The sequence below is a fragment of the Odontesthes bonariensis genome, chromosome 5 (assembly GCF_027942865.1).
Source record: "Odontesthes bonariensis isolate fOdoBon6 chromosome 5, fOdoBon6.hap1, whole genome shotgun sequence".
In the NCBI taxonomy this organism is placed as follows: domain Eukaryota; kingdom Metazoa; phylum Chordata; class Actinopteri; order Atheriniformes; family Atherinopsidae; genus Odontesthes; species Odontesthes bonariensis.
In genome coordinates, this window is record NC_134510.1 from 36,901,969 (window position 1) to 36,915,978 (window position 14,010).

Genomic DNA, 14,010 nt, shown 5'->3' on the forward strand with positions numbered 1-14,010 from the left:
CAAGCGAGGAAAAAGAGCAGCATCACAGTGACAGAGAAGTCTGTGAAGGGCAGTGTGGAACGCTGATAGATTCTTCATTATGAATACAGGAAGTCCAGCTGTCTTCTAAAAATTTGGGCAGTCAGTTGTCAGGGTGCGGGTTGGCAGGACGCGGTGAGCAGCAAAGTTGGTTTATTCACCAAAAAAACAAAACGTCAAAACAAAGCGCGGCTGAGTCGGATGAAGAAAACTAAGCTGTGGGACAAAACATGAATTTAACAAAACCAAAACAAATGACTAGATGTGGCGTGGCGTTTCGTTTTCGTTTTCGTTTCGTAACGTCTTGTTTTGGTGTTGATGAAGGTAGTCCGGCTAGTTGGCTGGGTCTTAAAAAATAGAGCGTTTTGCTTCTCAAAACAATATGCGTTCAAAAGAGTAATACATTTGCATCAGAAAAAAGTTCTCCAGAAAAAGTCAGACCTCACAATCGCTTGGCCCTATTTTCTCTCCCTTCGTATCACTGCCTGCTGTGCAGACCGAGCAGTAAACATAGTAACAGGTGCGGCTATCGCTAGGTGGCTGAACGCATTGATATGAAGGGAGAGAAAATAGCGCTAAGCGATTGTGAGGTCTGACTTTTTCCTGGAGAACGATTTTGTGATGCAAATGTATTACTCTTTTGACCGCATATTGTTTTGAAAAGCAAAACGCTTTATTTTTTAAACCCCAGCCAACTAGCCGGACTACCTTCATCAACACCAAAACGAGGCTGGAACTCTGCTCACAGGACGCAGCAGGGGGTAAGAAGATGTTCAGAAATGATGTTGCTAGTATGGGATGTCATACAGCTTCATGTCAAAAGAGGCGAACTATACAAAAGTCAAAAGAGGCGCTGTCAACGCTGAGATGGCTAACGTGTTCTGTAAATGGCAACGTTTATTCTAACGGTCCTTTGTGCATCTGTATTAATTACATTTAATCGACCTGGGTGTTTCTTCCTGACTGTGTTCCTGGGTTTCATTGGCTCTTTCTTTGCTTTTCAGGATTCGGCGCCTCGGTCTCTGGCCGTCGTCCATCAGCAGCGGGGCAGTGGAACAAGGAGCTGTCCGCGGTGCTGAATCCTTCAGCCCACAGAAATCCCCAGCACGCACACTCATGCCCTTAGGCCACTCCTGATACCCCCGATTCGTAGCAGCATTTCGCCGACACCTCAACTCATCCAAGATGGAGGATGACGGCCGCTACAGAGACAACCACTCGGAGTTCATCCGTGGCGCCAAGGACATCGCCAAAGTTGCCAAGAAGCAGGTCGGCAAGAAAATGGGGCGCGGAGTGGACAAAATGGCCGACGAATACACCAAGCGCTCCTATAAGCGATTTGAGGAGGAAGACGACGACGACGACTACGCTGGCGCGCCAGGGAACGACGGCGGATATTACCGGAACGACAGCCGGGCCAACGACGATGAAGGTCACAGCGACTCCACTGAAGGTCACGACGAGGACGACGAGATTTATGAAGGCGAGTACCAGGGCATCCCGAGGGCCGACTCGGGCAAAGCGGGCGGCGTGGACGGGGTGGCGGCCGCCCAGGCGCAGCAGTTCAGGGACCTGTCGGCCTTTGAGGGCGAGCGGAGGAAAGACCAGGAGGAGCTGGCGCAGCAGTATGAGAGCATCCTGCAGGAGTGCGGCCAGGGCAAGTTCCAGTGGACGCTCTACTTCGTCCTGGGACTGGCGCTGATGGCAGATGGCGTGGAGATCTTCGTGGTCGGCTTTGTGCTGCCCAGCGCAGAGAAGGACATGTGCCTGTCTGAGCCAAACAAAGGAATGCTGGGTGAGCCTTCCACTTTTTACTCTCTTGTTTCAAATGAAATGGAAGATGAGCTACTGAAAGCATTTCTAAACAATGTGTAGGAGGATGGATACATGCAAAAAAAGTACCATCAAGTACCTTTCTTTCAGCTAATCTGCTCTGTATTGTCTTCATTTTATGCCACCACTTCCTGTTTTCCTTTCTTTTCTTGTCTTAGCAGTTACCTTTGCAGCATATCTGTCAGTAGTTCCTCTTTTACAGCATCTGTGAGAGTGGAACTCCAGATGTTTAAGATGTTTAAGATTCAGCTGACCGTACAGCTTCTGAATTTTTTTTCTTTCTCATCTGTTTTTTTAATTGTTTTTTTTTTGTTTTAAACTTAATACATCTGTTCATTTGTATACAATATTTACAGTGGAAGCACTATATGAACTCAAACCCCCTTCCACCCTGTTGAGCCCTTATTCCCCATATACACATACATAGTCACATTCATACATTCTTGTACACATAAATACACAAAGGTAGGGAACTGTAAATATATATACTTATATATATTTACTGTAAATATATATAATATATATATTTTACAGTGCAACTACTGTTATTTATTTTAACAGTATATTACCTTATATGACCGTAAAATAATGGTAGGTGTTGTAGTTATTTTACAGTTCAACTACTGTTATCAAACAGTATAATACTGTTTATTGGATTACAATACATGACGGTAGGATAATTGTGTTTTAGTAATTTTACAGCGCATCTACCGTCATTTATTTAACAGTTATAATAACATATTTTGGATTTGGACATCAATTCATTACAAATACTGTTTTATGCCATCAAATTACAGTTATCTACTGGTATTGTTAAATGACTGATTTAACTGTTAATTTACATGTGAGGGATGAACATTCAACAGTATTTTACAATTATTGTAAAATACAGTCGGATACTGTTGGAAATCCACCGTAAATACACAGCAATTTGTTACAGTGTATAAATACATATACATGCATACATACATTTAATTAAATCAGGACATATTGGAGCTGATTGACACATCTTTGCTGGAAGTAATGGGGTGAGCAGGGATAAATTGAGAATAAAGAATTGATCTGTAATCAGTTGTCGAGGTGAATAAGATTTACATGGCATGTGAGAGCAGATAGGATTGTGAAAATGAGACCCTATTTGTGAAGAAAGACCTTGAAAGTGTTCGAGGAAAGGTCCCCCACACATTCAGAAACTTTTTGTATGAATTATGGATCGAGTAGCGGATCTTCTCCAGGCTCAGACAGGACATAATGTCCCCCAGCCATTGAGCATGGGTGGGCAGGGCAGCATCCTTCCATCTTAGTAATACTGCTCGTCTGGCCAGAAGAGAAGCAAACGACAATGAACGGTGTTTATATGGAGTTAAAAGAGAATCATCTCTTCTGTTAATGCCAAACAGAGCGATCAGAGGGTCAGGTGTAGGGTCAAGGTTGACGACTGTAGAAAGAGTTTGGAAAACCTCATTAATCTCCTCAATGCATTTACCAAGAGCCTGTACAGGGCCTCGGTCTCCTGGTGACATTGTAATGTATATCTGCGTGTCATCTGCATAGCTATGGAAGTTTATTTTGTTGTTTTTTATAATCTGTGCCAGTGGGAGCATGTAGATGTTAAACAGAAGAGGTCCCAGGATGGAACCTTGGGGAACTCCACATGTGATTCTTGTCTGCTCAGATGTAAAGTTACCTGTTGACACAAAGTACTTCCTGTTCTCTAAGTATGTTTTGAACCAGTTTAGTACAGTTCCGGAAAGAGGAACTGTAGAAAGAGTTCGGAAAACCTCTCTCCAGAACCTTCCCAAACTTGGACATGACCAATACACATGAATAAGTGAGGCTTCCTCTGCTTTACATTTATTACGGCATGGACTAAAACCTGGATACATACGGGAAAGTTTCTCTTTTGATTTGTGGGCACAGAAGGATGTTGAATTAACATGTTTCAATATTGAATCCCATTCGTTGTCAGTCAATTCCAGATTCAGATCTTTTTCCCGGGCCAATTTAATGTTTTCAAGGGGGTGCTTGTCTTATAGCGGCCAGCTTGCCATAAATAAAAGTTATCAGGCGTTTCTTTAATGGGTGCATACTGAGAAACGTGTCAGCAGCAGAATTTTAAACCAAACCCTCAGCCACTCAAAAACACAATGTTCTCTGCTTCAGCTGTTTTCTGTGTGTGTTTATGTTACCTCGTTGTGACCTTTTCTGTAATAATCACCGACCTTATCGGGCCAGTGATCCATGTGGGCACCAAACACAAAGTCCTAATGAGGCAGAGTGTCATTTCTGGGGTTCGGACAAAGGTGTTCGGGTTAAGTTAGCTTTGAGTTTGGTCAGGCTGTTGATAAGAATTGCTGTGGAAGCTTCCATGTGCGTGTATTTTTTATCTTCCATAACTGTCACTATCATTGTGTTGATTGTGTGTTAAAATGGGCAAAGATCCTGTGATCATTTCCTACCCCGAGGCCACAGTGTGACCGTGTTCCACGTTCACCATTTCAAACGGATTGTTTAGCTTTGACAGACACCTTTAATCAAAGGTTTATTAAATTAAAATGACTAATGTAGTTTAATTCAAACTGCATGTTAGGTTGACTCAGGTGTGCATTGAAAGTGGACCAGAATTAAAGACAAATCTAAATATAATCCATATAATCCAACCGTTCTCACCTCGTTTTTCAGTTCAGATCAATTCTGTTTTATTCAACAGTTTGAACCTGCAGTATGAAACTTTAAATTTAGATTGTTAATCGAGTACAGTTTGTTCTTTCTCAGCTCTAGGCTGCTGCTGGTCAGTGCGCTGCAGTGCTGCATTAGTGAGGGAGTTCAGTGCCGTGTTTATGTATGCCTTTCTTCTACCTTTGCATCATTTCTTCTTTTCCAGTTTTCCTCTGCTAATCGATAAATTTAGAATGGATATACAACATTATCTTACTGTAACCTATAATGACTGAAGTTACAGTCAAATATTCTTCCCTGACATGTGAGTTAACAGGAAACATTGTCAGCTAACCGTTAACAGTAGATTATTAGTCATTTTCTGCCAAACAGCCCCCACGATACCTGTTTATCTGCTGAAGTTTGCTGCTCAGTGTCTGGGAGGACAACCTTTTTATTTATTTATTTTATTTTCTGTTAACTTACAAACAGTCAACAACATAGAACAAGAAGGTGCATACATAAGAAAAAAACAACGATAGTAATAGTTATCAATGATAATAATTTAACAATAATAATTATTAAAATAAAATGAATAAATAAATAAATGGAAGAAGAAAAAATTAAAAAAAGGGATGTTTTTAACCACAAAACAAAATATCATTGCTTGTGTAAGAATCATGGTGGTAGAGAGATAAATAAATTAAAAATATATGAATAAATAAATGCATATATCTATATATACACACACATATAAATATATATAAAGGTCTAAAAGTGTATACTAAATCAAGATAGTATGAAAAGATGGATAAATCTTCATTCCAGCCATCTACTTCAATATCATTTTTCTCAAGGAAATGACAGAAAACCTTCCAGATTTTCCAAAACTTATTTTTCGTGGTGTAGCTCATCTTTTCTAAATAGAATTTAGAGTTTGTATTTATAGTTTGGGTTTGAGCTGTTAGACAAGCTCTGGCCCGTTCTTCCTCTGTTAGATTTTCTTGCACTTCGGATCTCCATGATTGTAATATGTTAAGTGATGACTCTTTGGATTTACTTACAAACAAGTTCTAAAGAAAGGACGGGAGGACAACCTTTAATAGAACCAAAGCTTATTGAATTTAGGTGAAATATTCAGCACGTTCCGTCACACATTGTTCCACATTTCAGGTAATTTGATAGTTGTGTTTCAGTATTTTTTACACTTTATATCAGGGTGGTCTGACTCCATGAGTGCATGGGTTTTTTGGCTGGAATTAGAATATAAAGTGGCCATCAGTTTCAGAGCAGAAGCAAAAAGCTGATTCATTATTTAAATAAATAAAAACAGTTTTTTTTACATATTTTAAATTTAAATAAAAAATGTTTAGGCTACATATTTAACATCCCGGGGTGGACTGATAATTGCAGCTGCTGTAAATCAATAGGGACACATTACTGGCTTCCATCCCCTCCCTTCCTCCTCTTACGTAACATGCCTGAATCATGCTGGAGAGCCTCTTCTGCTCATACTTCTCTGCATCCCCTGATTCCTGCCGTCCTCTCCCACAGCCCCCACCCTCATGCTCTCGCAGCACAGTCCACACAGAGACAGCTACTTTAACCTGATGCGCTGTGGTGGAATCGTGCATTCTGCGTACATGTAGTGGATGACACAGAGAGTCTGCACGTGTGCGAGCTGTGCAGAATATTAACCGCAGCACAGCAGGAAAGCGTTCAGATGATCCCAGGGAGGGAAACTCAGAGGCAGAGAAAATTACTGTAACAGCTCACTGTTGCAGAGACACTGCTGCCTCTTTAATGACCAGCAACACACAATAACTTCATTAAATAAGGAAATTAAAAGCAGGAAATAAAGACTGGCATTTTAAAATGAAATCCTTTGACTGTGTTGATGCTTTATGTGCCAGAGGATACACACACAGGGGGGTTGTCATTGGTTTGCCCTTGTTGTGAAGCTGCAGAGGTTGGACTCGCAGTGTACTGTAGTCGGTCCATCGTAATAGGAGGAAAAAAACAGGCAGCTCAGTAACCTGGCCACGTTTGGAGCTGTTACCATTAAATCTGTAGGAGGAGTTCGATCAAAGGCGAGGTGTGGGAAAAAAAACGTTTCCAACCACCAGTAGGTGGCCCTAAAGGTGGATGTCACTATGTTATATGTGCGCGTTCAGGCTGAATCCAGCATTCACCGTATGAAGTTTGGGGCAGATTGGATAATGTTTGTGGGAGTTATAAGCGACTTCATTTTTGTGGCGAGTGATGGCAAGTCGTCGAACTTCGAGGCGTCGCCACGCCCTTTGGGGTTTGAAAAAGTTTCCCCATGACTTTCCCCCCCCCCATGTCTTAAGAGTAACCTGGCCAAGTTTGAAGTCTGTAGCATTAAATCTGTAGGACTAGATCGATCATATGCAAGGCTTGGAATCGGGCAAAAATGGCACCAAAACGCACTTGCCATCCAAAATGGCCGCCTTCCTGTGGACGTGGGACCATGGCGCCATGAGACTTTTTTTGTGCCTCTCTGCACTCTGGAGGGAGGATTTCAGGAAAAGCTGAAATAACATTGATGTCACACTGCATTTCCATCCCTCTCGAGGAGTTTTCAGCTGCAACCTTTGCTCTATTGTACACTTCCTCGTCTAATTATAGCAGCTAAATGACCACAAGCCTGTTCTTAAGGAAGCTACCGCACTGTTTTCCCGAGGCCATCAGAAACCTTTATGTATCATGAAATCTCTGTGGCCTTTTAATGGAATTAGTAACTAAAATCTGGGATGAAGGGAAAACAGATGGGACAGAGTCTGATTTGCTCATTCCTGTGGGACACGCTGGCAGAGTGAAGGTAAATGAGGTTGGATGCTGTCACCAACCAGATATAATTAGCATTAAAACTTCCATACACGCTGTTCTAAGTGGAAATGAGTGTCAGGAAGGAATTAATAGTCAGCAAACATGAAAACAAATATGCAAGCGAGCAGGTGGCAAATTTCATGTATGAAATGTGATAACAGTGATCAGTCAGGTGATGTGTTTGGCCAATGTCTGTGCTACCGCTGGAAAGGTTTAATTACTTTCCAGCATCATGTTTTACTATTAAAACGAGGCAAAGGACTCAGAGTTCGAATGGTCAATGCAAGACGTCTCCCAATGGATTAGAATAGAAGAAGAGCTCCCACAACCCATCTCCTCAAACTGCACACAAAGGCTTGAGCGAATTGTACGTGTGTGATGATAAGCAAACTGCTTCATTTATAGTTTTATTTACACACTCTTCTGTTTTTCCTTGTTGAAAACCGTAAAAAGTCGACCGCCCGCGCCTGAGAGTTGAGTCTTCTTCTGCAGGCGGTAGATTTGAAGCCCAAACCGTCAGCTGGACATGGTCTCTGTGGTGTGTTTGATTGCCTTTTTTTGCCTGGATTCTCACCACATGAGGGGACCCAGCAGGAGGCCATTTTATCACTACCGACACTTGATGTTGACTTGGTGTGTGAGAGCTTCAAGAGCCCCACTCAGTGGGGTCACATGGCACTGAAAGGATCGGATTATTGGCTAAATTACAATCAGACTGAGTTATTAAGTGCATGTAGACACCTTAATCTGACTAAGAACTGGATCGGATTGGATTCAGACCCCGAGATAACTGGGTTGAAAGTCACACTAAACCTGCTTGTAGACGCTGAAGCACGTGGTGAATCAAACTTTGCGTTCTGCGCATGCTCCAGATGTTTTCCCGGGGTCGTGACCCGGAAGTCAAAGGAGACGATATTCCTGTTGTTGTCGCCGTCAGAAAGAAACAAACAACGCGATGGAGAATGCTCCGTTGGGCATCGAGTTTGTGCAACAAGCAGCTCATCACAGACCAAATGTAGAGGGACGTAGCTTCATCTGGCTCTGCGTTCTCCATCTTTCTCCAATGCCTGAGTTTGTTGTTGTTGTTGGTGGTGAAGAGGTCAACAGGAAGTCGCTCTATTAGCAACAGCTGGAATGGGTACAGCGCCACCTATCATACCGGGGTATGACACGCTTTGTGCCTCTGATCCCATTCATTCACCGCCATATATCCAAGGAGAATTACCCTTGCTCAACTCATTCTTATTGTAATTTAGCCAATAATCTGATCCTTTCAGTGCCATACTGACCACACTGCATCATATACACAGCCTGGCTGTAAAGACCCAGGAAAAAAAACCCTGTGCGGGTGGATTTTACACCAGCACCACACAGCGTGGTACATATAGCTGCAGGTAACCCACCAAACTTCCTATTTCACGAGTAATTTGCCACCACTTCCTTCCTTAGAGGCGATGTCATCAGTTGCCGCAGTGACATCATGTGACATCACAGCATTAAACCGTCACACAGTGAGACGGATGCTTTCAGAGCATTTATTAGCCTTTACTTTGCAGCTTTGCAGCTTTGCTTTGTCTGCAGTCAGCAGCACGACGGCTGCTCAGGAACCGTATTCTCCTCCAGCGAGAGCCTCGACTCATTCAGAAAGCCGCTGTGCGCTCTTGCGGAAAGGGGAAAACCAGCTATTAATAGCACCCCCGCGCCCCTCCCCACTCTCTTTTACCCATCCACACAGAAGCACAGTCCTGCACTGGCACACACTATTTCCTTTTCCACCCACACACACACCCACATGTATCCAGGACCCTGGAGCCTCGGCGGGCTCTGTCACCGGGCCGACTGGCCCTACTTTCCTCCCCTCCCCTTTCTCTTTCTGTTTTTTTGCCCCACGCTATCCACCTCCCCTCCCCCACTTCCTCCCCAGAGTGTTTAGGTGCTCAGCTGTCTGGAGATTTTTGCCTTTTCCCCGTTTTACACCGTTTCACCCCTCAACATGCTCACCTCTCTGCAAAGCTCCACATTTGTTTGAGCTCAATCTGAAAAAAATGAATGAATGTACTGCACATCATATTAGTTATTAGGCCAAAAGACACACACACATATGTATATATAAAGACACACATGTATTTGTGTGAATATGAAACCAATTCTAAGAAGAAAAGTTTTAATCTTGTTAGCTCGATTCTATCATTGGAAGCTCAAGAACAAGCCGGAGTAATCGCAAGTTAAATGAAGTCTTTATTTGTGGTAACAAATGGACAGAGCCCCGATTTCCAGTAACATTTTGTATTTATATGCCTCATTGTTTCACATAGGTTGGACTCTTTGTCGACCAAATATGATTGGACATGAGTAGGTTCAACATGCTTCGTCATATTCTCTGAATAAGCCAAATAATGTGTGTGTGAATCTTGCACCTGCTTTCCCAGGCTAATTGTTTTGTCTCCCTATTCCTGGATCACTTAAGGTAATATATCGTGTCCATCGTGGAAAAGTACAGCATTTAACAAAGCTAATTTCAACAATCTTAACAGCTTAAGGTTGTGTGAAACCTGCTTTTTTCATCCCATTGAAAACAGACAAACACAGCAGATTTGGGTGCAAAGTTCAGTTAAATGTGTCTAAATGTGTCCTCCATAGACGTCCTAAATGTGCTGCTCTTCCTTTTACATTTACATTTACAAAATGCAGCGCATGTTCTGCTGCAATCCCTGTTGGGGATGACCCTATTCAGTCTCCAGAGAGAGCAGCCATCACAACAGCCCTAACTAGCTTCTCACCAGGCAACACTTCTGCTGAGGATTACAACTGGTTCTTTGCAGTAGTTGGAAATTATCAATAGTGTTTTCCATTGTACTATTCAGCAGCTCCAAGGTGTCATTCCAACCTCCAGAGATTTTTGGCTGCTTGAGGACACAAAATTGGCATATCATCACCTTTTACTTGCAAATATTTACTTGTTCGAACGGTTTGGGGCATATGTGAGGCCAATACTGAAGCTGTTGCTGGTTAGGAAATACAGTCACTGATATGTGGTGTCCAGTTGGGACGCCGAGGTAGGAAATCTTTTCATCGTTTATCATAAACTGAAGGTATAGTTTGCAGACAATAGAAATGTCTGCAGCTAACACAAACTGTCTCTATTAGTAATGTAAAACTCCCAAGATGAAGTTACAGATTCAACAACTGCAGAAAACAATAAGTTCCATGTAGTTAAGGCTATGATCTATAATAATGCTTTAATTTATAAGCATACAAACTTATGCCCACTGAGCTTTGTTCCTCACTGCCTTGAGATGTTTTACACAACCAATAACCCAAACCAGCCTTTTCAGGGGTCTTAGTCAATGGATATACATATAGATATATATATAAGGGCTGGGCGAGTTAACTCGTTATTATCTCGTTAACTTGTTAATTATTTAACGCAGATAAATATTTTATCGCGCATTAACGCAGGTTTTATTATTGTAAAAGTCTGTTGAATGCATCACATTCACACAGTTACAGCAAACACCACGAAGCATGGAGTAATAAAATAAAAATAAACTAGCAGGTAACATCACCGCTACAGGTGTGAAGCTCTCGGAGCTAACCGGCGCTACTTCCTGTTTTACTTGTTTCAACATAAAAGCACGTATTTCAAAACAAATTTTAAAAAAAAACTCCTGCATTTACAGCCAAGTTGAATTGTCTTCTCAGCGTAGTAGTTCCAGTCTAAAATATCACTTAAAGGCAAAACACACAACTGATAGCAGCAAGTCATTCAAGGAAACAGACAGTGGAGCGAGGCTTCTACATAAAAACTACAGAAAGATGCTGATGTTAAAAGTGTGTTTGCACAACAAATGTTATGGCACTTTCATTCATATGGCAGCACATTTAAAATAAAGCTAAATGCTAAAAGCTATACACTACTTTTGAATTCATTTTTGGATTTTGTGTACAAATGCGATTAATCGTGATTAATCAGGGAAATCATGTGATTAATTAGATTAAACATTTTAATCGTTGCCCAGCCCTAATTCTAACCTTATGACAAAAAGAGTAGTCACACTTCCATTGTTTATTGTGTTCTAGTAGATACTGATTGTATTCATTAAACATATATATTATTTCAGTTGTTTGAAATTGAGATAAAGACAGTATATGTTAATGGTTTATGAAGTATATTCGTTTTGTTAAAATTGTTTTTAAAGCCCCAAATATGTCCCGGGTCAATTTGAGCCGAGGGACACCAAAGGGTCCCAAAAGTGAAGACCATACAAGGGTTAAAATGACTTCAGTCAGTAATCCTAACCTGGATTCTAACCTCAAACCAAGACTTAAAAAGGGTTTTAATATGCTGGTAAAGAGATTTTTGTTAATGTAGGCACAGAGAATCTCCTGCAATCAGTCAAACAGGTGTGTTAAAGTCAGTTACAGTTCAGTTCAGTCAGTTCAAAGCTTCAGTGTTCGATGAGTCACACGCAGACAAAGAAAAAGCACTTTAATCGATGCTCAAAGGTCTTTTTATCTGACAGAGAAAGACATCCCTCTTAATATCGTTCCTGGGTGCTAACCTCATCTCTTCTGTCTCAGTCTAACAACATTCATCTTCATCATCTCACCAGTCAGCGTGTTAAACGGTGTAATGGATCATCTGAGCTGGTGCACCGGATCCCTTTTAAGAGTTGTTTCTATCCTTTGTTCTCCTTTCCCAACTGACCCCACAGTCACTGTCTGGCTTTTTCATGCAGAGTCAGGGTTGATATTTCTAATTTACAACAAACAATGCAAATATTGTCCTACTTTTATCATAATTATTGCTGCTTTCCTGCTTTTTCTTTTTGATAATGAGCAGTCTAATAACTGTCTGACAGCAATATCCATCAACTTGGTCGCCAAAAGAGACGTGAAAACTGTTTTTATCTGCTTAAATCTTCTCTTTAATCTGGGTAACTCCGAATAAACGAGTAAACTGGAGGTTCTTTGCTCGATAAAAACAAAATCTACTACATTTCTGACCTGGGCTTCTTCAAATCTCGGCTAAAAACCTACTTATTTAGGATGGCTTTTAATACCCAGTAGCATGATGACACTTTTATCTTATTTTATCTTATTCGATTTTGTTGTATTTTATTGCTTTCACTGTTCTTTTATTGATTTTATTTGTATTTACTTATTTTTCTCTTTATTTATTACCTGCTGTAAAGCACTTTGGAACACCGTAATGATTGTCTGTAAAGGGCTGTAGAAATAAAGGAGTCAAAACAGTTTCCACCTGAGCTGTGACACACAGCTTAAGAAGCTCTGGACAAGATGGCTTTAAGTCAAAGTTGCTTCCATCTGTGTTCACTGTCTTGTTGGCACAATATTTAGTCACTTTAATGGATCTAAATCTAATGAAACATGTGTTGATGTGCAATACGAGTAAAGTTTTCTGCTACATTGGAGATAAAGGTTCTTATTGTAGGACAAAAAGAACCAGGGCTGGGCAACGATTAAAATGTTTAATCTAATTAATCACATGATTTCCCTGATTAATCACGATTAATCGCATTTGTACGCAAAAAAAATCCAAAAATGAATTCAAAAGTAGTGTATAGCTTTTAGCATTTAGCTTTATTTTAAATGTGCTGCCATATGAATGAAAGTGCCATAACATTTGTTGTGCAAACACACTTTTAACATCAGCATCTTTCTGTAGTTTTTATGTAGAAGCCTCGCTCCACTGTCTGTTTCCTTGAATGACTTGCTGCTATCAGTTGTGTGTTTTGCCTTTAAGTGATATTTTAGACTGGAACTACTACGCTGAGAAGACAATTCAACTTGGCAGTGTTTACAGATGACTTTGGTTCTGTCGACTCCGCCGTCTGGAAGAACTTTAAAATGAAAATGGCCGAGTAAAAGTTCCGTACCCTTCTCCATGTTTGGTGGATCCGCCGATTACTTTCTTTTCCGGTTCCGCAACAGACAGCAGCAGACTTTTACAAAATAAAAGCCTGTGAGCAACAGACTTTTACAAAATAAAAGCCTGTGAGGAACAGACTTTTACAATAATAAAATAAAAAATAAAACCTGCGTTAATGCGCAATAAAATATTTATCACGTTAAATAATGAACGAGTTAACTCGCCCAGCACTAAAAAGAACACAACACAGATGCATTTTTTGAAGAGAGGTGATAATGAAATTTAAATACAGATGTCACAAGCAGGCAGTGTAAGCCGTCCCTGCTCGTCCTTATTAGTCATTCAGAGAGATCTCACCAATAACGGAGTCTAAGAAGCGCGAAGGCTGTGGACAGGATGTCAACAAGCAACTCATCAGAGCCACAGACAGACAAACACACTGCGAGAGGCAGTTTTGGAAAAGTGCACGGGATGTGAGTCATCTTAGCACCTTGAATCACAAGGTTAAGTCGACAAAAGGTGGTGTTTGCTTCTTTTATCAACTTGCCAGCTTGCAGGTGTTAACATCCAGTTTTTTCACGGTACATTTCAGAGATTTAAAGGGATAGTTCGCCTCTTCTGACATGAAGCTGTATGACATCCCATATTAGCAACATCATTTCTGAACATCTTCTTACCCCCTGCTGCGTCCTGTGAGCAGAGTTCCAGCCTCGTTTTGGTGTTGATGAAGGTAGCCCGGCTAGTTGGCTGGGGTTTAA

At 41.2% G+C, this 14,010-nt stretch overlaps 1 protein-coding gene across 2 annotated transcripts in view; it reads left to right on the plus strand.

The window, feature by feature from the left end:
• Positions 1–14,010, plus strand: part of sv2a (synaptic vesicle glycoprotein 2A) — a 75,336-nt gene that overhangs the window by 35,045 nt on the left and 26,281 nt on the right. For both annotated transcript variants that reach the window (XM_075466284.1, XM_075466282.1), the window contains exon 2: positions 1,023–1,813. In XM_075466284.1, coding sequence (XP_075322399.1) covers positions 1,204–1,813 — 610 coding nt within the window. In that variant the 5' untranslated portion in view covers positions 1,023–1,203. The remainder of the gene's footprint in view (positions 1–1,022; positions 1,814–14,010) is intronic.